Source organism: Nyctereutes procyonoides, unplaced genomic scaffold (genome assembly GCF_905146905.1).
Source record: "Nyctereutes procyonoides isolate TBG_1078 unplaced genomic scaffold, NYPRO_anot_genome, whole genome shotgun sequence".
Lineage (NCBI taxonomy): Eukaryota > Metazoa > Chordata > Mammalia > Carnivora > Canidae > Nyctereutes > Nyctereutes procyonoides.
Genome location: NW_026575133.1, coordinates 14,422,620 through 14,448,597, shown reverse-complemented (window position 1 = coordinate 14,448,597; position 25,978 = coordinate 14,422,620). Strand labels below are relative to the sequence as shown.

At 45.5% G+C, this 25,978-nt stretch overlaps 1 protein-coding gene across 1 annotated transcript in view; it reads right to left on the bottom strand.

The window, feature by feature from the left end:
- Positions 1-21,898, bottom strand: part of RBM20 (RNA binding motif protein 20) — a 181,258-nt gene extending 159,360 nt beyond the window's left edge. Inside the window, exon 1 of the mRNA XM_055300525.1 lies at positions 21,634-21,898. Coding sequence (XP_055156500.1) covers positions 21,634-21,833 — 200 coding nt within the window. The 5' untranslated portion in view covers positions 21,834-21,898. The remainder of the gene's footprint in view (positions 1-21,633) is intronic.
- Positions 21,899-25,978: the final 4,080 nt, after the last annotated feature.

Sequence of the window (25,978 nt, the reverse complement as noted above, 5' to 3'; positions counted from 1 at the left end):
TCCCTCTGCCTGTGTCTCTGCCTCTCTCTCTCTCTCTCTCTCTCTCTCTCTCTGACTATCATAAATAAATAAAATTTAAAAAAAAATAAAGAATAAAAAAATAAAAAAAATCTAGAAAGAAAAACTAACTTATGTACAGAAAAAGAAATTGGGGGGAAGCCCGAGTGACTCACGGTTGAGTGTCTACCTTCCACCTAGGGCCTGATCCTGGAGTCCGGGGATCGAGTCCCCCACATCGGGCTTCCTGCATGGAGCCTGCTTCTCCTGTCTCTGCCTCTCTCTCTGCCTCTCTCTGTGTCTCTCATGAATAAATAAGTAATTTTTTAAAAAAAATCTAGAAAGAAAAACTAATTTATGTACAGAAAAAGAAATTGGGGGGAAGCCCGGGTGGCTCAGTGGTTGAGTGTCTACCTTCCACCCAGGGAACCTGGGATCGAGTCCCATGTCGGGCTCCCTGCATGGAGCCTGCTTCTCCCTCTGCCTGCGTCTCTGCCCTCTCTGTCTCTCATGAAGAAATAAACGAAATCAGGAAGGAAGGAAGGAAGGAAGGAAGGAAGGAAGGAAGGAAGGAAGGAAGGAAGGAAGGAGGGAGGGAGGGAGGGAGGGAAGGAAGGAGGAGGGAGGGAGGGAGGGAGGGAAGGAAGGAAGGAAGGAAGAGGAAGGAGGAGGGAAGGAAGGAAGGAGAGGAGGAGGAGGGAGGGAGGGAGGGAGGGAGGGAGAGAGGGAAAGAGGGAGAGAGGGAGGGAGGGAGGGAGGAAGTTAGCTGATTCTGGAGAGCGGGACCACGAGGGGTTTTCCTCCTAGGTCCCGCGGTCCCAGGTGGAATAGGCACGTCCTGCCCACTGGGCAGCCGCCAGGGCCCGGCCTCGGGCGCACCCCAGGACGCGGGCTGTTGGGCGCGTGGCCGCTGTGCCAGCCCCAGGCGGGAACGTGCCGGGGCGCGGGGGCCGGAGCCGTCAGCCGCGGACGGACGCTGCAGAGCCCGGCGGGCGGCGCGCACACCTCCGGGCGCGCTCGCGGGGAGATCCGCAAGGGCGCCCCGCACTGGGCCCGGGGCTTCCTGCGCGCGGTCCGCGAAGGCTCTCGGGTCGGGGGGAGAGAGGCCCGGAGGCGGCCAGGAAGGGGGGGGGGGCGCGGGCGGCACACGGCACGGGGCCTCCCCTTCACGCGCTCGCTGACATTCCTCCCCTTTCTCGCCGTTTGGGTGTTGTTGTGTTTTTTGGTTTTGTTTTGTTTTTTTTTTTAAGAGGCTCCACGCCCAACGTGGGGCTCGAACTCGACCCCGAGATCAAGGGTTGCATGCTCTAGGACTGAGCCAGCCTGCCGCCCCTCCCAGGCTCCCAGTTTTTGGTTGTTGTTGTTGTTTTTTTTAAGATTTTATTTATTTATTCATGAGAGACACAGAGAGAGGGAGGCAGAGCCACAGGCAGAGGGAGAAGCAGGCTCCACGCAGGGAGCCCAACGCAGGACTCGATCCCGTGTCCCCAGGGTCACGCCGTGGGCTGAGGGCGGCGCTAAACCGCTGCGCCACCCAGGGATCCCGGCTTCCAGCTTTTAAGCTCACACTTGGGAGAGCTCAGCAGAAACAAAGAGGATTAAGGAAAAGAAAGCGAATCCAGCAGTAAGGATCCATAACGTGACAAGGTGGGCCGCTCTGCTCTCCGGGCTGGAGGGTCCCGGCGCCGCCCCAAGGCAGGGAGGAGCCCCCACCCCACCGCTGGCTTCAAACCCGGGTTCTGCATTAACAGTCATCTAACAGGTGAGGAGAGAGAGACTCGAATACAGGCCCTAAGATATCCACATTCGCCCCAAAGCTTGAGTGGGGAGACCTGATTTGAGCCCGCGGAATTCCTCCTCCGAGTGGCTCCCGGCCTCAGCACCTCCGGCCCCCTAACCCTCACTGACTGACGTTCAGACCCTATCCCAGAGGGATGCAGGCTCTTTCAAAAACTTAAGGATATCCTACATAATATGAATAAACCCACCAGATCTGATGTACTCTGTAAATTAACATCTTAAAATTTACCTTTTCCAAAAAAAAAAGAGATTTAAAAAGAGCGTTTCTTAGAAATACTGATAATAGGGACACCTGGGTGGCTCAGTGGTTTAGCCCCGCCTTCAGCCTGCTTCTCCCTCTGCCTCTGCCTCTGCCTCTCTCTCTCTGTATCTCTCATGAATAAATAAACAACATCTTTTTTAAAAAATTTAAAGAAATACTGATAATACATATAAAATGTTTTTAACAAAAGAAGTCACTATTGCTATTAAATTTTTTTGTAATGCTGAACTAGAGAGAGATGTGTTTGTTTAACAGACACACAGCATAATACTTGCACAGGCATTGTTCTAGGCACTATTATCTAACTTATTCCTAATAATAGTCCTATGACTGGTCCCATTTTACAGAGAAGGTTAACCGAGGTTCAACAAGTTTAAAGGACTTGCTCAAGGTCACACAGCTGGTGACAAGCTTCAAAGCTGGGATTCAAACCCCAGCAAAGTGGTTCTCTTATCCTTTCATAAAACTATCATGAGCTTCACAGTGAAACTCATACCTCATAATTTACTGCCAACTTTGTAAACTGGTACAACTTTATTGCAAAGCAATATGGCAAATGTATCAAGAGTAATAAAAATATTCATACCCTTTGACCTACTAATCCTATTCCTGGGAAATACTCCAAAGCTATGTTCATGAAGATATCCATTACTGTACTATTGGAAATCATAATTATACATCAGTGGGTGAATAATTAGCTATATCCTGGTAGATCAGTTCGGTGGATATCAAGTATTGTCATGGAAAATTAAATCATGGAGATGATGCAGCTGCAAAAAAAATTATTTTCCCAATATACAGTTAAGGATAAAAAACAGACTATAACACTTTGCATGTAATGCTTCAAAATAAATGCACACGATCCAACATAAAAAGAATGAAGACAGGGATCCCTGGGTGGCGCTGCGGTTTAGCGCCTGCCTTTGGCCCAGGGCGCGATCCCGGGTCTCGAGTCCCACATCGGGCTCCCGGTGCATGGAGCCTGCTTCTCCCTCTGCCTGTGTCTCTGCCTCTCTCTCTCTCTCTGTGTGACTATCATAAATAAATAAAAATTAAAAAAAAAAAGAAAAAAAAGTTTAAAAAAAAAAAAAAGAATGAAGACAAAATAGGCAAATAAAGGAGCCTAACCAAGAGATTATTGGTGATTATTCTTTCTTTCAAAATTTCCCTTTAGTCAACTAAACTTCAAGTTAAAATAAAAAATAAAATTACCCTTCAGGTTGTTACAGTAGTGCTGTTATGACACCTGGAGAAAGGGAAGCATGTCAAAGTATTTGAGAATACTTTGAGAATGAGCCAAATTGAGAATAAGCCACATTTTCACAAACCACGAGCGTTCAAAAGATACGTGCAACAGGGATGGTTCTGTTATATCTAAATGTTCTCCGAGGGGGCTCCCATCTGCCAGGGAAGGAGCAGGCCCCTGCTGGCAGCTGGAATTAGGACCGCTCTCAGCCTCTAGGCAGTGCTAGTGAACTCCAGCTGAGAGGAACACTGTGGGGATTCCAGGCCTAACCTCAATCCCACAAATCATGGTAAGAGTGAAAGAAGCAAAGCCAGAGGCTTTTCACACACACACACAAACGACCTAAAGAAACACAGTCTGGTCATGAGAAACTGAGGCTCAGATCTCACCTCAGAGGTCAATTTAAGGATGGGCCACATTCTTCACTTCCTCATCTACCTGTGCCATCCAACAGTGCCTGAGCAGGAGGAGAGTGAGCTTGACCATTTCTTGGATCCACCCCAGAACTCCAAGGCGTGAAATCCTTAGACTCCCTCAGAGGTCAGGTTGAAGCAAGGAAAAAAAAGACAAAAAATGTTCTGGGGGTTCCCTGGGTGGCTCAGGGGTTTAGTGACTGCCTTTGGCCTAGGGTGTGATCCTGGAGTTCCGGGATCAAGTCCCACATCGGGCTCCTGCATGGAGCCTGCTTCTCCCTCTGCCTGTGTCTCTCTCTCTCTCTCTCTTTGTCTCTCATGAATATATAAATAAAATCTTAAAAAAAAAATGTTCTCCTTAACAGGAACAACCAACCAAGGTGAAATTAAAAGGTTTCAAAGAGATGACTCCTTAGACTCACTAAAGAATAAAGTTGAGTCCAGGTAAAAACCAAGACAAAAATTATCTGAATAACCAATTACGGTCAAATTTAATGGTTTCAAAGTAATGGCTTACTATTTTGAATTCAGCAACTCTATCAGGGGTTTGTCCATTCTCTTAGTCACAAGCAGCTGCCCTACCCAAAAGCCAGGAGAGCATCCATCATTCAGTCTTAAGGACCTTGCTTAAGGACTGTGGCCACATGTACCTTTCCTACCCCTATCCCTACCCTGCATTACTAACTGGCCATACCCCAAAATACCAGTCTGGCTAGGAGAGCCAGTCCCTTAAAACTTACTGCCACCAAATGAATGTACAGAGGTTTCAGAAGCGAAAACCTTCTGAGCCTCAAAGTATTGTAATTTAACCCAAAGTTTTTTTTTTAACCCAAAGTTTTATTGAAAAGATCATTAAAAGTAGTTAATGATCTGTTGAACTGCAGGCAAAAACCCATAAAAGATTATTCAGACAGATGGTAGTGGCCTGTGAACACTTCATACTTCATTTTGACTGCTTTTCCAGCAAATTCAATATATGGAAGGTGCTTGTTGCTTACATATCATTCCTAGTCCCCAAAATGACCACTGTGCCCCCCTCACTAACCCCTACATACCCCTTTCCTGTTCTCCCCTCCCAGACTCTATCTGGAAATATTTTCATAGTTCTCCAGCCATAAACAACCTCACCATCAGTGGATTAGCAAAAGTAATTGGCATTTTAAGTTAATCTTCTGCTTATCCTCAACAACAGCTTTGCTGTCATACCAAAAAAAAAATAGAAGGAAGTTTTTCTTCTGCTTAAAAGTGACACCTTGAAAGGGTTCAGGCCACCACGGGCAGAATATACATTCCTGTATAAGTGCAAAGAAAAATGCCACAACTGGAATATAGTATCAATATCTTTTCACCCAAAATGACCATTTTTAAAAAGCACTTTTCCAAAAAGAAACAAAGCAAGGGCCAGGAATTATCATGATAAGCTGGCTATTTTTTTTTAATGTCTTACTCAAAAAATGTCCACAAGAAACTGTCCTAAGAAGTTCAAAAAAGACCCTTTGTCAGTCCCTGCCTTCAAGTGAAACTTTAGGCAAAACAACCTTAAGAGTTAGGATCAACTCTGCCCTCCGCACCCTCCCTTCACAGTCCTCAAAGAGCACACAGGAAAAAGATTTCAAAGAGGGAATTTAAGAGGGTTTCTGAAAGTTTTCCCTGGCGTTCTCATCACTCATCGGGAACTCTCTGGACAGCAGTGACACTTGCTAACTTTTTTTCCCTCTCCCTCCCTCCACCTGTTGTCCCGTCTGGTTAGCCAGGGCCATTCACGCTTTCTGTCTGAATGATACAATCTTGTCCGTGATCTGGGGTCTCCTCTTCCACTCAAGTGGCTGCTCCTAAATTGGAGCCCCTAGAAAAATAAGTACCGATCAGGGGCTGCTTGATATCTGCACATCATAGAATGCCCATAAGTTGGTTGGTTGGTTGCTTTTTTCCTCTTGTTATTATTATTACTATTATTATTATTATTTTAGTATAATGACTAAGGCCTCCTTAACCTTTCAGAGTAAGCGAAGCTGGAATGAGCAAAGACACACAAACCTCAGATAGCAGAGGATGGCTAGTTGTCCCCAACTCCCCTTTGGGCCTCCCCCTCTAGGTAGACCCAGCGACAGCTCAGGAATTCCAGGCGGGATGCTTGGCATAAGTAAGTAATTGAGTTAAGGGAGATCTAAAGAAAGACTTCACGTTCACATTCATATGCTAAACTCAGTTAAAAATAGACTCAAGAAGAGCCTGACTTCACTTTTAATTTTAGCCTGGTGATGAACATGCCCTAAAGACAGAAAGTCACCAGGCATTTTCCTGAGTGCAATGATCTTCATATTTTTATAAAAAGGAAATGCAGCATGTTCTATTAATAAAAGTGCTGTAGCCTCAGTTAAATCCGGACAGTTCGTAAATCAGGGCTCCCTCTGGCTGAGCCTCCCTGGGCCAGCAGCTCACTCACACCCAAGCCCCCAGCAAGTAGACCAGGTCACATTCAGTGGAGGAAAGTGAGCTGGACATCCAGGGATCAAAACCACAAGGTGTGGCTCCTACATACTTCCCAGGTGACCAAATGATTCAACCAAGTGCATCTGCCAGTAACTCTTAAAAGGCTCATGAAAAGAACCACATTGGCCAGGATGAAGCCCTGTGTGTCTCGAGGATTTAGTGAGGAAAGGGGGGTGGGTTAGGGTTAAGAGGTAAACAGGGGAGAAGGAAAAGAAAATGTGGTGCTCCCCTCAGAAAGGATAAGCAATTTTACCTTTTCCCTTTGATCTCAAAGATGGCAAAGTTGAAGATGGCCTCCAGCTATCTGGCTAGACTTTGCAATGAACCCACCTCAGAGGAATCTTCTCCAGCTGCCGTTGGCTAGCAAGCCACATAACAAACTCAAATCACCACCCTTAGAGCCCTGATCCTCCTCACGGAGGCTAAATGGTAATTCCAAACTTAGACAAGGCCTTAGACAAGCCTAAGCCCAGGGCCTGAAGTAAGTGCTGGATGATGTTGGGGCTGTGGCAGGACAGGGCTGTCCAGACTATAAGGAACTTCCAAACACACAATCCCCAACCCAGCTTCAGGATTCTTAGGATCTCCATGAACTAACGAAACTTCTGCTTTCTCTTATAAATAAACATTTGCAGCTTGTGTGATCCTCCCAAGAACCAGATGAGGTTGACTGAAGAAACCGAGACACAGAATGGTAAACTCACACAGCTAGTAAGTGACAGGCTGTGCTACCTAAACCCAGGTCTCTCTCGATCCAAAACCCAGGCTGGTGCAACAAGAAAGGCTCAACGTGGTCTAGGTGGGAGATAATGCTCTCTTCCCATCTTCTTGCCTCTCCCTCCTTCAAAGGAAGACCAACTCTGATGTTTTGGTTCTGACTTTGGTTTTGCTTTTGCCCCCGTGTATCTTATGGCTGCTTGTCAAACCTAGAGACCCCCCAATCTAATGGTTTAGATTAGTCTAAACCACAATAGTCTAAGCCACAGAAGGACATAAATTCTATAGAGTCAGATGTGAGGACCTTGAGCTTTGGGGCAGACAGATGGAATTAGCATCCTAGCCCTTCCAATTGCAGGTGTGTGATTTCAAGAACATACTCTACAGTCCAAAATCAAATTCAGGGATGGGTGAAATCAAAACTGGCCAACTGACTCAGCAGATGGGCTTTATTTATTATTTTTTTACTTTTATTAGGGACATGTTCTAACTACACAAAGGTAGAAGGAATAGTATAATGAAATCTCACTTACCTATCACCTTGCTTCAACAATATTAACTGTTGGTCAATCTTGATTACTCTATACCCTACCCATTCTCCCCCCTACACTATTATTTTGAGGTCAATCCCAGAGACATCATTTCATCTATAAAGACTTTAGGGATCCCTGGGTGGCGCAGCGGTTTGGCACCTGCCTTTGGCCCAGGGCGCGATCCTGGAGACCCGGGATCGAATCCCATGTCGGGCTCCCGGTGCATGGAGCCTGCTTCTCCCTCTGCCTGTGTCTCTGCCTCTCTCTCTCTCTCTGTATGACTATCATAAATAAATAATAAAAAATAAAAATAAAAAAAAGACTTTAGTATATAACTCTAAAATATAATAATTTTTTAGTTTTAACGTAATCACAATATCATTACCACAACTATAAATAAACACATGATTCGTGAATAAATCATTTTTTAGTCTCAATATCCAGTATGTTCAGGTGTCCTAAGTAATCTAAACATTTTTCTTAATTTGTTGAGCTAGGATCCAAATAAAGATCATAAATTAAAGATTACAGACTGGATTATAGGCTGGATAAGTATTTTTAATCTCTTTTAATCTATAGAGAACCTCTCTTGCTATTCTTATCCTTGTAATTTACTTGTTGAAATAAATCAGGTTCTAACTGGTTGATTTTTATCTCCATGGTATTGTTTTGACTTGTTCCTCTGCCCCCCATATTTTCATTTCTTTAAGATTTATTTATTTATTCATGAGAGACACACAGAGAGAAACAGAGACACAGGCAGAGGGAGAAGCAGGCTCCATGCAGGGAGCCTGATGTGGGACTGGATCCTAGGACCCTGGGATCACAACCTGAACCAAAGGCAGATGCTCAAACCACTGAGCCACCCAGGTGCCCCTACCCCTCATATTTTCTATAACCTGGCAGTTAGACCTTGAGCCTGGCACAAATTCAGGTTCTACCTTTGACAGCACTGTTTAGTTCCTACTGCATTCCCTCAGTGGGTACATGATACCTGAAGTCTTTCTTTTTTGTAGCATTAAGATTGATGAGTGGGTTTGAATGTATCAGTCCAACTCATCCATTATAAAGTTTCCCATCAGCTTCACCTGATGTTTTAGCAGGAATCTACTAACCAGGGACACCTCGGTGGCTCAGCAGTATATATATATATATATAACATACACACACACACACACACACACACACACACACATTATACATATATACAATATACATTATATATAATGTAAAATATGTATATTTTACGCATAAAATATGTATATTTTTGTATACAATGTATATGTATGTACATATGTATGTACATATATATGTATACAATGTAAAATGTGTGTATGTATAAAATATGTATATTTTACATATAAAAATACATGTAAAAAATATATACAATGTAAAATATGTATTTTCTTATGTAAAAGGTAGCAACTATATATATATTTTTCCACCTTCCTTTTTCCCCTTAATATATCCCTGAAATTTCTTTTTAACAGCACAGAGAGATAGTCCTCATTATAGGGAGGATAAGCAGAATTTATTCACTAACCCCTACTGCTGTGCTAGTCTTGTGGACCCTCATTGCAAGGGACCAGGTGAGACCTCTAGCCCATTCTGCTCTTCCTCCAATATCAAGATCCCACCAAATGCACAGCTAGGGCAGGTCTCTGCCAAAGGGAGTTCAGCGAGACTGGTCCCTGTCAGAGCCAGGCTGTGACCAGAGCACTAAGTCACTGATGCCTGGGGCCAGGAGGAATAGCCCAGTCTCATACCTTCTCTGACTTCCAGGTATCACACAGGAGCAGAAGCTATGGTCTTCCCATATCTTGCACTTTCATTTCTGCTTTCCTGCAGCACCAAACTCAGATCCTGGATTCACACGTGGTTCACAGCCTAGATGGGCTCAGAGAAGCAGCAAATGCCACTGTGTAACAAGGTCTAAGCTTGACATCTTTAATAACAATGCAGCCATTCCTTCCAACAAGCGGTGAGTGAGCCGCTTCCAGGAGCCAGGTATTGTTCTTCTGTTGGATGGGGGGTCTAGTCACTGAATAAAACGTCTCTGCTCCTGGAAAGCCACCATGACACAGGCAGGGTGGAGAAGACACACCACACAGACAGTAGAAACAGTAAGTGAAATAAGTCATACCATCTATTAAGAGAAAAAGTGCTATGGTTAAAACAGAACAAAGTCAGGGAGACTGGACAGGAAGGCTCAAGATGCAATTTTTAACAGAGTGGCCAGAGGAGGTCCCATAGAGAAATCACGGGCAATAACTTACTTTCTGGGCAACTTTTTCTTTTAACTACTCAAAAAAGCTTCATTTGTTTATTTAGCTTTCTGACTCTGTGATTATGCCTTCGGCACTTTCACAATAATTTTATTTTCCTCAATACGGAAAGCATGCTTGATCCTGTCATGGACACACAGCACAAATCGAACCACCACCACAGGCCCTGCTGATGTGTTGTTTTTTTTTTTTTTTTTAAGATTTTATTTATTTATTCATGAGAGACACAGAGAGAGAGAGAGGCAGAGAAACAGGCAGAGGGAGAAGCAGGCTCCATGCAGGGAGCCCAACATGGGACTCGATCCCGGGTCTCCAGGACCACACCCTGGGCCGAAGGCAGGCGTTAAACCACTAAACCGCTGAGCCACCCAGGGATCCCCTGGTTTGTTTTAAACAACCTCATAAGAAAAAAAAAAAAAAACAACCTCATAAGGACCTTAGATCTCACAGCATGAACTCCTTGAAGTTGGCCTGGGCATGCGCCATATGTGGATTCTGGTGCTTTCCCAACCTTCTTGAAAACGTAAACAATTCAATTACCAGAGGTTAGGGACAGCCTAGTTTTGTTCAGAGGCTGTATTACAGGGCAGCCTAGGTCAGTATGTCAAACACTAGACCATTCTGAAAGCCTCTTGACACCATCCCAGGAAGAGGAAAAAGAAGCATTTGTGGGTTCAAAGGCCAAATGGGCAACTTCTTTGTGCAGCTGCCACTAGTCAAGTGTCCTTATCATTGCTACAATTAAAATGTCATTATAGCAAATGTTAAGGTAATAATAAAGTATCTTGGTGTCACAGTTGTCTTGAGTTGTGTTGTTTTAACAATTGCTTGAAAATGAGCATATTATTTGCTTAGGACTTAAATGTCATTTTTGTGATCCAGAAACTCTTGCTGTTAAAAGCTTTGATGCAAGAGGATTTAAGGGGTGTTCTAAGTGGCCACTTCCTTTTTAAAGATTGTATTTATTTATTCATGAGAGAGGCAGAGACACTGGCAGAAAGAGAAGCAGATTCCATGCAGGGAGCCAGATGTGGGACTTGATCTCGGGACGCCAGGATCACACCCTGGGCAGAAGACAGATGCTCAACTGCTGAGCCACCCAGGCGTCCCAAAGTGGCCATTTCCATCATTTCTCCTATTTGGATCGAAGGAGAAACTCAGCCTGGCAACTGCCTGTACCTTGAAATGCATAATCAGGTCCGTGGCTAGCGATGGCCGAGGGAGATGAAGCCTGGTTACATTATGACACAAGTGTATTCAGCACTTAAGTTTTATCAAAGCATATTCCTATGTCATCTCACTGATGGTTATAACAAACCTCATGTCCTGTAACAAGCCTACATCCTGGTCCTCCTTTAACAAATGTGGGACCTACAAGGCTGTGTGCCCTATCTCTGCTCACACAGTGGCTTGAAGGTAAAGCCAGACCACAACTTGGGTTTCTGACTCCTTAGGTCTGTGTCTCCCTTATGCCACCTCTGCAAACATAAAGGCAGGGTGTTTGTGTTTCTCTGGTCCTCTCAGACAGTTAGGCTGAATAACACATAGGTTGGAGAAAACCAAGCTTTGCTCTCATATCAATTCTCACCCCTGAGACCATCCTGAGTGGTTTTTCTCATCACAAAGTCAATCAGATCTAAGGTTAAGTTGCAGTCCACTTGCACATTCTCTCATATATGCACCAAACTATGTGCCAGGGACCCCGCCAGATGCTAGAGACACCACCATGAAAGACACTGGCCCCAACCTCGAGGACTTTATGGAGTCTTTAGGGGAAATCAGCAAGAGTATAAATACTACCACTGGGGGGGTCACAAGGCTTCACAGTAAAGAGGCACCCAGTCTACCTTCTTGCGTGGAGTCAGGGATAGCTCCCTAGAAGACATGAGGTCTCAGCAGAAGCCATAAAGATGAAAGGAATGTTTGAGTTGAGGAGAAAAGGTGGTGTAGAGAGAGAGAGCAGGAGGCAGCTGGACAGATGGGAGGTCAGGCGTGGACAGCTAAGTGGGGGCAGATCCAGAAAGGGCTTCTAAGCAGTCTGAATCCCAACCTACAGACAAGATGCTAAGACAGGGCTTTGAGCAAACAGACAACAAGATTAAGGCTAAACTGGTGTAGAGAAGAAAAAGATCTGAGGACAGGCCCAGCTGTAGGCAGAGGGAGAAGCTGGGAGGCCTAAATTAAGGCAGTAGCAGCCGGCATGGAGGCAGGGAAAGGTTCATCAGGAAGGAAGGAGGGCATACAAGGAAAGGCCTGGCTCTGAACCTGGGCTCTCCTATCATTGATTAAGGAACCCTGAACTACTGGTAATTACCTAACCCCTACCTGCTTTACGGAGTTGTTGAAGAATTAAATGGAATAAGCTAGGAGGGAAAACGTGCCCTGCAAACCCTCAGCACAGCAGCAATATGGTGCCATTCACTCAAGCCCAGTGCTATTAACGTCTGTGGACACCTCATCACTAGGAGACTTAAAATTACACTCACAGGCACGTCCGTTTCCTCTGCTCACTTAATTTCTCTAACGGCTGAATGGCCTTTGGTAAATCTGGCCTTCCTTCTGGACTAGGCTTTCTTTTCTATAAAACAAAAATTGAATTAGATGATCTCCAGGTCCCTTCCAGCTTGAAGTTCTGCAGTTTTGTCATCTTATTCATCTTGTCACCCAATTTCCACAGTAATAATTATTTGTCAAATGAAAAATTATTGGGGGAATATTCATCAAAAGAAAAAAAAAGAGAAACTAAGTTGATGAGTAACCCTGAAAATCAAGATGAAAAAGTGTGTGTTCTCTAAACACCTCAAAGTGTCATATTTATCATGTTCTGTTCAAAGACTCAATAATAAAAATTCCAAGGTGCTTACACCCAAAAATTACTCTTATGTATAACATCTGTGCTCCTAAAAGATTAAACTATCATTGACCTAGATATTTACCCAAGAAAACTACCCATAGAAAATAAATACTTATAAAGGAATGTTCATAACAGCTAGTTTTGTTTTTTAAAAACAGAAATATTGGGGATCCCTGGGTGGCGCAGCGGTTTGGCGCCTGCCTTTGGCCCAGGGCGCGATCCTGGAGACCCGGGATCAAATCCCACGTCGGGGTCCTGGTGTATGGAGCCTGCTTCTCCCTCTGCCTGTGTCTCTGCCTCTCTCTCTCACTGGGTGCCATCATAAATAAAAAAAAAAAAATTTAAAAAAAAATAAATAAAAATAAAAACAGAAATATTTATTTTCTCTGATTATAAAATTAATAACACAGTGACTGAGAAAAAATAGAAAGTATTTATTTTTTTTAATTTTATTTATTTAATCATGAGAAACAGAGAGAGAGAGAGAGAGAGGCAGAGGCACAGGCAGGCTCCATGCAGGGAGCCTGACATGGGACTTGATCCTAGGTCTCCAAGATCACGCCCTGGGCTGAAAGGAGCGCTAAACCGCTGAGCCACCCGGGCTGCCCTGAAAGTATTTAAAAATCACTATAATTGAATCACCTAGAGTTAGAACCACTATTAGCATCTTTCTGTTTGTTCTTTAGATGCTTTTCCAGGATTGCAGGCACCCACACATACATCCAAATACATTTTTAAAAGATTTATTTATTTATTCATGATAGACACAGAGAGAGAGAGAGAGAGAGAGAGAGAGAGAGAGAGAGAGAGGCAGAAACACAGGCAGAGGGAGAAGCAGGCTCCATGCCAGGAGCCCGACTTGGGACTCGATCCCAGGACTCCAGGATCACGCCCTGGGCCAAAGGCAGGTGCTAAACCGCTGAGCCACCCAGGGATCCCCCACATACATTTTTTAAATGTGAGATCCCTTGTATACATGTTGTTTGTAATTTTTATTTTAGTTCACAATACATATTCCATATTATTTTATATTCCATATTCATAAATACAAGATAACGGAATTACATGCACACAGTTTATTTTCCCAACTGGAAAGCACATGGTTTCTAATCTTTGCTCTGCTAGACAATGCTGCAGTAACTATCCTTATGCTCGTCCTCAGTATGTATTTAACTTAAAGCCTACAAATCAAGATTTAATCGCACAACTCATTCCCTTTCTAAGCAGAAGGTTAAAAAAATATATCACTTCAAGTATCAAAGGCTCTCCATCATAAGCAGTCTATCGATGACGCTGCTCAACCTGAGGATGCAGGGTCCTGAGGATACCCCCTCCTTGGGAAGTCTGGAAACAACACTTTGGTCTCTTCAAGGAGGCCACACAGAAGAAGCCTGAGGCTCAGCTTTTGAACACCCGTGATCTCTTCTGAAAGTGTCTTTCAGGCGCGAGGTCTGGGCGAGGCCCTGCAGCCCACACAGCCAACTAACTGCACTACAGGGTTTGCAGGGTTTGAGGACTCCAAGTCAGAGCAGTCCCACTCCAAAGGACACTCGCAGGTCCTGTTTCTTTTCTGTGCTTCTGAAAACAATGCCATCTCCAAACACAGTCCCACCAAACTGTGTTGAATACAATCCAACTTAGACAAATGAAAATTATTGCATCTGCTTCCTGCATTTTTGCAAACTCAAATATTCACTTCGATCTTCCCAAGTAATTAACATCCCAAAATAATTATTTTTATTTTTTAAAAATTTCTAGCGATCAGCAAACAGTATAAAACGCTTGCTTCGGGATCCCTGGGTGGTGCAGCGGTTTGGCGCCTGCCTTTGGCCCAGGGCGCGATCCTGGAGACCCGGGATCGAGTCCCACGTCGGGCTCCCGGTGCATGGAGCCTGCTTCTCCCTCTGCCTGTGTCTCTGCCTCTCTCTCTCTGTGACTATCATAAACAAATTAAAAAAAATAAAAAAAAAACATTTGCTTCTTCACTGACATTTCTATCTTTTATGACTTAAAATTGTAACACAGATCCAAATATGCTTTGCAAGTGTTAGAGGAAGCATTTATTTCTTTTTATAATTATTGTTGTTTTCACGTGTGAGCAATCTCACAAATGTGTACCTATGGCTATGGCAAAATGTAACTGATAAGGGATATAATCTGTATCAGATGTATAGGAGAGGAGACCCATTCTACCTGGATGATTATTCAACAATATTCCTGGAGATTCACATAATTTTATTCTTTAAGATTTTATTTATTTATTCATGAGAGACAGAGAGAGAGAGGCAGAGACACAGGCAGAGGGAGAAGCAGGGTCCCTGCGGGGAGCCCCATATGGGACTCATTCCAGGACCCCGGGATAATACCCTGAGCTGAAGGTAGACACTCAATCACTGAGCCACCCAGGCGTCCCCACATAATTTTATTCTTGGAAGGAACTACCATTGATCATTTCCAGTCCCTGGAGTGGCAGGATTAAGAAGGTCAATTGGCTTGTCCAGGTCACTCGCTCCCAGTACAGAGTTTTCTTCTCTGCTCTGACCCTCTTTGTCAGAAACTCTGTAATTACTTTTGAGCAAAGGTGGGCATTTTATATTCTGCAACACCAGGCAGATCCTAGATCATTTTATTCAGTAATAAATTCAAAGAAAACCATAAGAAGTAACTTAGTGGAATAAAAACATCTTTAAAATACTACATAGATTGCCTTGTCTACTCCCTTAGCATCATGATGCTGGAGGTCAGGTTTAAATGCAGCTCTAATAAGAGCCAAAAACATATTTGGGAGACAACCTAAAGACAATACAGGCTGCAAAATGTGAGAAATATCTAAGATGTCCAGACAGCCGCGAGCAGAGTCCAGGTTTGGGCTGGAGTGGGAAGTGGCAACTGAGAACTGATGGGTCATTAGTGTGATTGGGAGAAAGCAGGTGCATGGAAAGGGCAGCAGCAAATGGCCCTGGTGCATCCTTAAAGCAAACACCCACATTAAAGAAGGGAAAAGTGGCGTGAAAACTATCTTCATGGGGTGACAACCACCCTTAAACCCAGGCATGACCCCCAGCCTGTTTCTGAACACCAGGAAAGATTTATTTGCCAAACTGAACTGTAAGTTTCTAACACATCCTCGTGCAAATTGTTGAGCGGCTCCTTTTGCCCATAAAGTACATTCACATCAATATATACCATCCCTCTGACAGATGAGCTGTCAGCAAGTTGGAGAAGTTGCCTTGTAAATCACCAGGGGACTTATTTTAAAAATCCAGCAGGAACTGTAAGAAAGAGGAAGATCAATTAATTTGGCTGTAACTTCTGCCACTGTAAAGACTTTATCATATTAGATGGATATGTGTGTCATATCCAAAATACTGGGGGAGTGGGGGCTTCCCTTCCACCTCCTCCTCAAACAGCTGGCAGGGCTGACTTGTACCCAGATTTGCTCTCTATAAATGCTTAAGACTGAAACCTTAGTTGGATGGAATTTAAAGTGACCACCCATCGAGCCAGGCAAAATATCAGCCTACCACCAACACCCTGTAGGTGGTGTTGAAAACCAAAATCACTTTCCTGATTCAAAAATGTGCCTTTTTAATTCAAGTTAGGATTTCCCAGTCCTAACTGGGAAACAAGCTGATGGGAACAAGCAATAGTAGGCTTCCAATATATCACACATATCAGGCAAGATCCAGCCAGGTTCATTAACCAGAAAGGGAACTGCCATTTGCTCCCTTCTACAAACCACTAATTATTGTCTTTGCTCGGATTCTGGAATACGGATCACTTTACTTTCTGCAAAACTTCTCAATGCACTATTCTAAACACAGCTACCAGTTACTCATACCAGCTGTGGATCAACAGCAACTTTCCCTGTTAAAATATACAAGATTATATCAGTTAGACCATCCTAAACAAGATAATTACTGTGGCGGGAAATAAAAATCAGATTAAGAGGGATTTTGTGACATAGGAGACCCCTTCAAGCTTTTGTCTGGCAGAGGGACCAGGGTGGAGGAAGGGAGAGGGGTGTCCTGCTTCCCAGTATCTCTCTGGAGTTTTAACTCCACTTTCTCAAGCTTCTTCCATTCTTGTTTTTCCGTGTTAGTTCAGTCCATTTTAATTCTATCCCTCAGACCCCAGTTCCTAACATTTTTTAGATTCTTGTTTATCAGTGCTGTGAATTGAGCTATATTCGTTTGTTTACTTAAGGATTAGTTTTATAGGCAGGGAAGAAATATCAGTTTAACTGGAATCAAGAAACCTGCCGCCACAAGAAAAATAAATCAGAGAAAGAGAGAGAAACAGAAAAATGTGGGATCATTTCACTGCGACTCAATCCTGGTGGGTTTTTTTCCCCCCTGGTGACTATAAGGACAGGCAAAGAGATATTAGCAGATCAGAATCTACATTCCAACAGACAGTTGGGCTTTTGAAATTATTAATATGACAAACTCTAAGGAGGTAGCAAAAGAATAAGTGGATAGAAGAATAAAATGGGTGATAATTTTTTCTTCCCCCGGCCCCCACAGCACTGGCATTAAAACAGCTCTGGGTACACCATATGTACAGCCACTTACCATGACTAATGGGAATAATGTACTACATTTCATAATACTGATCTCTTTGGCAATTTGAAAAAAACTCATAACTGGATGGCTATACTTACTATCTAAAAATACTTATCACAACAAACCTTCAAGCATGATTTTTTTTTAAGGGAAAAAAAATACGTTTCTAGAGAAGCAAAGAAACTTTTCAGAGTGCTGAGAAAAGAATCCACTCTCTCCTTCCCTGTTTTGGGTAAACACTTAATCCTCTCAGATGTTTTCTCCTGCTGAATACTCGTCCTACGTCCGGCTTAAGACTGTGTTCAAGATTTTCAAAATTCCTTCTACAAGTGAATCCTTGTTTTCCCTAAAAATGGACTCAAACTGATGTTAGAAACTAGCACAGATGTTAGAAATTCCATCCTTTTTCCAGAAAAGGACCAAGTATGAGTGTGAGGTAATGTCCGTTTCTGGCAAATTCTTATTTCCTCCCCAATTGTGGATGTAACTGTTAGTATGCCCATCAAAACGTGTGGACATCGTACACAACTTGCCTGCATATTATTCCTTCAGAGTTACATGGAGATCCTCCAAATGCAGAACGTCTGTAAAATTATCTGCAGACAGGATAACTACTTATAACATTTTCTATACTGAATCAGGGGAGCCTTGGCTCTGAAAATAGTCAGCCAGTGCCCTAACACAATACAGAAGACTATGAACCTTAAATCAAAGCTGGATTTATATCCTCCTAAGTCACCAACGCATGCAGATGACACTAGCTATCAAATGCTAAGCCAAAACTTTTTTTTATTTTTATAATTGATTTTTATTCATTACTTAGCAAAATAATCTGGAAAGGAAATAAAATAACTCACCTATGCTCAAATGTACGCTCTGATGTCATGCATTAGGTAGTAATATTTTGCGGCAAGTCAAGTAACTTAGGAAAATCACCTATGTGTTCACCTCACAGAAGGTGTGTGCGCTTGTTTGGCTAATTGTCACAATTAGTGACACTTTATAGTTGCACCCGACAACTGACTTCGATATTTCACACAGAGCTGACTGACTCTATTTCCACTTGGAAGAAAGTCTTAAAATTTACATCCTAAATTTCATTTATGCTGTTCATCAAGCTTAATAAATAACGCCTCACAAATCAAGAATTAGGTTTGATTTGAAAGCACAAAGTTAAAACACAAAATACCTTCGGCAATAAAATATTGTGAATGTTTAAGGAGATAAGTCTGTAGAAAATATTCGCCAACACACATCACTCCACGTTGGCTCACCTCTGCTAATATGCAGAATATATATTTTTTAAGTCATCAAATTATTCTGATTTCCTAAACTCATCCTAAATTGCCTCTTAGTGTTTATGTTTTTTATTGCCCAAATGGTTTATATAATGTTTTGCATTTTACCCAATAATATCTTCACATTGCCAACTCAGAGAATGTAAGTTTAAAACAAAGACCGTACAAGAAAAAAAAAGATCTTAAAAGATACTGGTTATGTGTCTAAACATGGCTGATATTGGGGATCCCTGGGTGGCGCAGTGGTTTGGTGCCTGCCTTTGGCCCAGGGCACGATCCTGGAGACCTGGGATCGAATCCCACATCGGGCTCTCGGTGCATGGAGCCTGCTTCTCCCGTCTCTGCCTCTCTCTCTCTCTCTCTGTAACTATCATAAGTAAATAAAAATTTAAAATAAATAAATAAATAAATAAACATGGCTGATAATCTTTACAGGTGATGCCAATATTGGCCAGGAGTCAGGGGTTAATAGGAGCAGAAAGGTCATGGGCAATTCTTGACAGAAACTAAGAACATAGTAATAAGAAAACCACATACACCTGAGTAGAACAAAAGTACCGAAAATAACTTTCGATGCATTCTTCATGAGTACGGAGATTGGCTTCCGTAAAACAAATACCAAAATCAATCTCATTATTTTACTTGTCATACTCCACGTGTTTAGCTACTTAAACGTACTATACAGCAGTTTTTCCAAGACCAAATATGACATACGTGAATAGGAACAGGCTTTCATTACGATCATGACTATTATTTTATCAAAGCCCTTGACTTCATCCAAAACGCAAACCGATAAAAATGAAAACCACTAAACACAGACGTTAAAAAGCGAAAACAATTCTTGTAATCCCTACACGCCACACACATGAATAACACTGATATCTTCATCATTTTGAAAGAGTTCAAGACTTCTCCGCTTACGAATTACATAACGATCGCGCTAAAATAGCTAGAATAAACAAAGGTTCCCCAATAAAATGTATGAAATAGGCGATCCACTAGCGCAGAGTTTCATGCAATGCCCTAGCTTCCCGAAATTCTCCATCAAGATGCGGGCAGCCGAGTCTGCGGCAAGGGCCATCTCCCCACTACGTTTTCTCAAAGATGGCTCATGCAAACAGCACCTCATAACTACATTAAAAATGGTTGCTCAGATTAAATTATGCAAACGTAGTTTCAAAATAACCAGCTCAAGTTTCAACGCATTAAAGATGGCATTTGCCCTGTTATGCCTGGTTCCAGCGCAATTTCAGTGGGTTCTGAGGCGAGCAAACCCCAAATCATGCTTATGAAGAACGTTTTTGAAACATAAGTGCACAAACATCCAATCCCATGGGCACATTCACCAGCCTTCAGCCTGGGCCCTGAACACTGATCTGTCACCAGTGCAAAACGAGGCAGAGCCATCAGGCTTCTTGAAGTCTCCATCCTGGGCTATTAGCAGAAGGGGTCATCTTTGAAAAGCTCTTATCTACTAAAGTAAGATATTCCAGAGACAGAATTTTCCAACTAGAGTTAACGGAGTAAAGGAGACCCCTATCTACAAATATATTTCCGTGGACATAAAATTCCTAGCATTTTCCCCAATTAAAAGTAAATGACAGGAAAATACACGGTGATTACAATGCCAAAGCAAACTCAATAAATTTAATGCGTAGCCTAATCTCAAGCCACAAAACACTGGCCCGGTAGGAACCGCATTAGATGTCCTCCAACTAATAACTGGTCAATTAAGGTTTTTTTTGTTTTTTGTTTTTTTAAGTAAAGAAACTTTAAGCTTTAAACATACTTCTCTGTTAGTTTATATTTATATTAAGAACTAAAGATACACTTTAAGTAATGATGTACTTAAACTGTCATATTTAGTTAAATCTCAGCTTAAATAATTTGCAAAAGACAGGACAAATTATTTTCATGCTCAAGTAGTTAGCAACTTGTTAGTAATTGACAGATAAAATGGAATGAAGGAAAAAAGTTGTCACAAATGGAAACTTCAGGATTCCACCAGTCAAAAAGGGGGAACCATTTTGTTCAGAAATATGATCCTGGCATTTTTTGATGTCAAACTTGAATCTTCACCATGCTTTCTATTCTTTCTAAAGTCAGTCTTTAAAACAGTTAATTAAGCGCCATTTACTTCCATTTACAACCCGACGCTGGTTATGTCACTTACTGCATTTTCAAACGTTTATGCAACTCAAAGTATCAATACAGCGGCGCTAGAAACCAACCCCCCCCCCTTTGTTCCATAGGATCGATCTTTTTGTACTTGGGTGCATTTCCCCAGCATCGTCAGTTTCACCCAGACGCTCACCATTCAGACTTTCCTGCGCTTCCTACACTAGTTTTGACCGCTGCACAAGGGGAGGGAAGCCTTCAGAATACAGATCCTTCAAACGAACCCACATTCTAGGCCTCAAACTATCACACAAAGTCTCCAAAGGACGAACAAAACATCCCGTTTCCCTGTGACGCCCCCCAAAGTGGGCTGAGAGACCTTCTGGGAGCCTGCTGACCGCCCCAACCTCCTCACGCACCTGCTAGGCCCGCTCACAAGATCGCACGGCGCCCGGGTCGCAGGAGGGCGAGCTCCGTGCACGCAACACGGTGCCGCGGCGGCGAACCCTTCTTCGCAAGGGCCTTCTTGAAAAGCATAGACGCTGCTTGCAGGGCGAAGCGAGCTGCGTCGTTTACGAGCCCTCCCCATCCTTCCCGCCCAGGGCCGCGGGCGGACACTCCTCCGGGGCACCGCGAAGGGCGGCGGCGGCGGCGGCGGCGTTGTCCCCACACGCTCGCGCGCGGCTCCCCAGCTCCCCAGACATCCCAGCGGCCTCGGGATCCGAAAGATGAAACAGACTCTCGGGACCCTGTGCCCCCCCCCCCCGCCCCTCCAGTTGGAGCTGTTTGCGCTCAAAATACGCGGTAACGTCCCTGGAGAAAAGGGGGTTTAGGAATAACCAAAGCATTTCCCCCACACCACCCGGCTGCGCGGTCCGCAGCCTCACCGACAGCCAGGACGACGGCGACTCTGCCGAGGGCGGACGAGGAGACTCCGGGCGCAAGGCGGCCGCGGAGTCAGCAGCGACGGGGAGACGCAGCCACAGACGGGGCGCCCGGGGCGTGCCCCCCCCAGCACACCCCGGTCCCCTCTCCCCTTCCCCTCCTCTTACTTTTGGATGATCTGCGGCAGGCCGGCTGGGGGCGGCGGCGGCGGCGGCGGCATCCCTCTCGGGCCCGGGGGCGCGGGGGCCGCGGGGGGCCCGGGGGGCCCGGGGGGCGCCGGAGCACCCGGCACGCTGCGGGCATCTCTGTCCGGTTGCTCGGGGCCGCTGGGATCCGCGTCCTGGCTCATGGCTGCGGCCAACACCATGTGCGGCGACGCCGGCCCCGGGCTCCCGCGACAGAGCGCGCGCAGAGGGCGGCCCCGGGGCACGGGCGCTCACTGGCCGGGGTCCCCGTGCCCAGTCCCCTTGCCCTTCCCGGTGGCTCGGGGAGGAGACGCGAGGGGCGGGGAGGAGGCCGTCCCCGCGGCGCCGCCTCCTCCTCTTCCTCCAGCCGCTCGCGCTCGCCTCGCCGGGCTGGGCCACGCGGGGGCGTGGGCCAGGGGGCGTCTCCCGGCCGGCGGCGGCCGCTCGGGCCGCGGAGCTGCTGGGCGCCGGGGTGGTCGGGGGAGCCCTGCCCGCACACCCGAGCGCGGCGACGCCCCCCGCCGCCCTGCGCCCTCGGGGTCCCCGGCCCGGCTCCGCGCGGCGCAGCGCAACCGCGAGAGGCGGCCACACGCACCCCAGCCGGCCGCGCGGCTGTCGCCTCTCCCCGGAGCCCGGCGGCCTCGGGGGCGGGGGGGCCGGAGACCGCGCGCGCCGCCTCGCGCGCTCCGGCCAAGAGGGGCGGACGGAGCGCGCCCGGGGGAGCGAGCCGGGCTCGGCGCCTCCTCGCGTCTGGAGCCGGGCCAGCGCCCCTCGTGGCTGAAGGGCCCCCCCTGCAGTCCGGTGGGCCTGGCCGCGCCGGGTCGTAGCTGGCCAGGCCCCAGGGCTCTCCAAGTCGGCTGCCCCAGCTGCTGGCTTCAGGGGTCTCCGCTAGCAGCCGGGGGGCCGCCGTGGTTTCTCTTCATTTCTCCCTCTTTTCTAAAAGACCCGCCACGATCCCGGCAGCGCAAAGACAAAGCCAAGCAGACGTTCTACTCTTGTTATTTATTGGCGAGATCTCGGTGGAAATGTAAAGGAGGAAAAAAAGAGTTCGCCCGCAATGCGCCGCCACCGTCACCGCTTCTGTAGCTGGGTTCCCGTCCCCGCGCGCGCCAGTTCACCTGCGCGCACCAGCCGGCAGCTGCGGACGCCGCATCCTGCGCTGAGAAGCCACCCCTCGAGGTGCAGCTTGATGTTCTGGCAGTGGGTGGGGGTCTGGGGAGGCACCCGGTGGCGCAGAAACATCTAGGGGCTGGGCAGAGCTCACGGAGAGTGGTTTTCCAGAAGATCCTTACCGTGCGTTGGGCGCACTAGACACTGGCCGCCCCCGGGAAGCAAGGAAAAGGCATCCCTTGGGCACCTCGGAAGCCAGAGCACAGGCCTGGGCGCCCCATGGCCTGGGAAGAAGTTTGCCGGGAGTCTCAAAAGCCTCCGCCTCCGCCTCCTCTTCCTGCAGCCTCGTGAAGGAACATTCTAGGGACGGTTCTCTGGAACATGGCAACTAACGGAATTCCCTGAAAGATGCTTCCTTCTCTCCCCAGACTGTGAGTTTCTGTCAGCCTCCCCTCCGAGCTCAGGAAACTAAGCCTCCCTTAATTTCTTCCATCCTACCTGGATCTTTACCCCTTCCTCCCTCCCTGTCCTACAGAATAAAATGTCCTATCCACTTTCTCTTCCTTCCTTCCTTTTTCTCTCTCTCCCTCCTTCCCCTACAAATAAAATACTTCAATTCCTTATGTTAATAAAGATCGTCACAATTCATAAAATTGAGTCTCACCAAAAACCCAGGTAACGAGGTATTGATGCTTGTCTCCATTTCACAAGTGAGGAGGCGTCAGGGTGATTTGTCCCACCGCACATATGGCCATCCCCCAAAAAAGTCTTCTGAGGCTGAGGGGTTAGTTCATCATCTCTGGTTTCTATCACTAAAGTCCTGACTAGGGATCCCTGGGTGGCCCAGCGGTTTAGTGCCCGCCTTCAGCCCAGGGTGCGATCCTGGAGACCGGGGATCGAGTCCCACATCAGGCTCTCTGCATGGAGCCTGCTTCTTCCTCTGCCTGTGTCTCTGCCTCTTTCTCTCTCTCAATCTGTGTCTCTCATGAATAAATAAATAAAATCTTTAAAAAATAATAATAAAGTCCTGACTATAGTTTTTTTGTATGATAGTCACACACACAGAGAGAGAGGCAGAGACACAGGCAGAGGGAGAAGCAGGCTCCATGCACCGGGAGCCCGACGTGGGATTCGATCCAGGGTCTCCAGGATCGCACCCTGGGCCAAAGGCAGGCGCCAAACCGCTGCGCCACCCAGGGATCCCCTGACTATAGTTTTGTAAAACTCCATCTTCCGCCGCCCACTCCTACACCAACAAACCCCACCCCCCAGACCTCAGTGGAAGGAATTACCTGAAATTAACATTGTAACTATATCAGAAACTAAAGTTAAAACTTTCTATATGTTTGCATTAAAATGTCCCTCTGAGGGGATCCCTGGGTGGCTCAGCGGCTTAGCTCCTGCCTTTGACCCAGGGCTGATCCTGGAGTCCTGGGATTGAGTCCCACATCAGGCTTCCTGCATGGAGCCTGCTTCTCCCTCTGCCTGTGTCTCTGCCTCTCTCTCTCTCTCTCTCTCTCTCTCTCTCTCTCTCTCTCTCATAAATAAATAAAATGTCCCTCTGAGAATCCCCCTCTGTGTAATCAAAAAGACAAACCTGTGTTTACAGGTGGAGTGACTCAACATCTGAGTGTCAGTTACCAAATAGGTAAATTTGAAGTGATGAGACCTGGCTTGCACAGTCACTGACAGGCTTAGCCCTCATGTATCTTGCATATTTGGTGCAGGAAGTATCAATCCAACAGTCATTACAAACATGGTCCTTTATGTTCCAACCTTATAGTGAAATAGAAAAATAAATCTCAAACTTCAGGAAGCTGATCGTCTAGGAGTCACACTATTGATATAGGGATATCCAACCCTATAACTCTCTTACTGGCAAAAGAGAGAGAGAGCAAGAGACCATATTATATGAATGCAGCTCTACATCTCAAAAATAATGTATTAGCACACATGACAATAACAGTGGATATATCTAAGTATCCATTGGGTTTTTATTTGCATCCTTCCTGTAAATTTGAAATTTTCAAAATAAAATTGTAATTAATAGTTCACAAGATGTTTTTCAGAAATCCCATTTGGAGCTTAATATTTGCAATATATGTGTTATGTAATACTGAAATTTGAATTGAAGCAGATGCAAACTGAGAAGGAAACACTGTTAGCGAAAACCCAAACCTTGTTCACGTTCTACCTCGAATCCTCACAAAATATTGCCGAGAATAACAACGGATGAGCATTTGCACTTTGCAAATGAAACATTTAAGTGTATTTAGTAGTTCCAATGAAAAACATTTTTTAACTTATGTCTGCTTGCTTCTTGCCAGGAAGAATGAGAGACATCCCCAAGCTTGGGTTACAGCCATTTAAGAAACTTTAGCAGTCTTTGGTCTGCCCTGCCCCTCAACACCCCCTCCACGCCAGGGTGTGCTTCACAGTTACCAAAGTGAGAAAAAGGCTGTGTGAGTCACCTTGACGAATGGGGAGTATGACTGGGAGGTGAGGGCTGCTAACATTTCTCTTTGTTCCACTCTGCGGAAGCATCCCCTCCGTCCCTCCTAACCTACCAGTAAGCTAGGATCAGACACTGAGACTTTTTCCTGTCTGTGAATATATTGAACATTTAACAGGGGTCAGCTGCTAAGTGCTTTCATAGATTCTTACTTCATACTCACAGTAATCCACGGGATAGTTACTGTTATCCACATTTTAGAATTGAGAAAACTGAGGCTCAGGAGCCTGCAAGAACCTGCCCCAGGTCACCTGGCTTTTAAGGAGCAGAGGCAGGACTGCAGTTAGGTGGATCTGGTCCCAAACCTCTCTCCACTGCCTCAGCGACAGACAGGGAGCTGAGACTCCACTTGTGCTCTTTTGCTGGGATGCTGCCTGCGTCTTCCAGTCAGTGTAAAAGGCCACCTGCACTATGACTTCACTCTGCCACTCGCATTTCTTCAGATCAGCAAATTAATAGGAGAGATCCAAACTGACATCTTACTAGCAAGAAAATTCGGAGAAATTAGGCAGCTTGGCAAGGTAGTAGGAAGGAGAGGGAGAAATGGAACCCAGGTCTCTGTTACAAATCTGGTCATTCTCAAACTTGCCAAGGGGCTTCAGCACTCTGGTTTGCTTCCCAACTTTAATCGGTATCTACTGGGCTCCAGACACTAGTTGTAGGAGGTTTTCATGCTTTATTTCATTGAATATCACAATTTTGTAG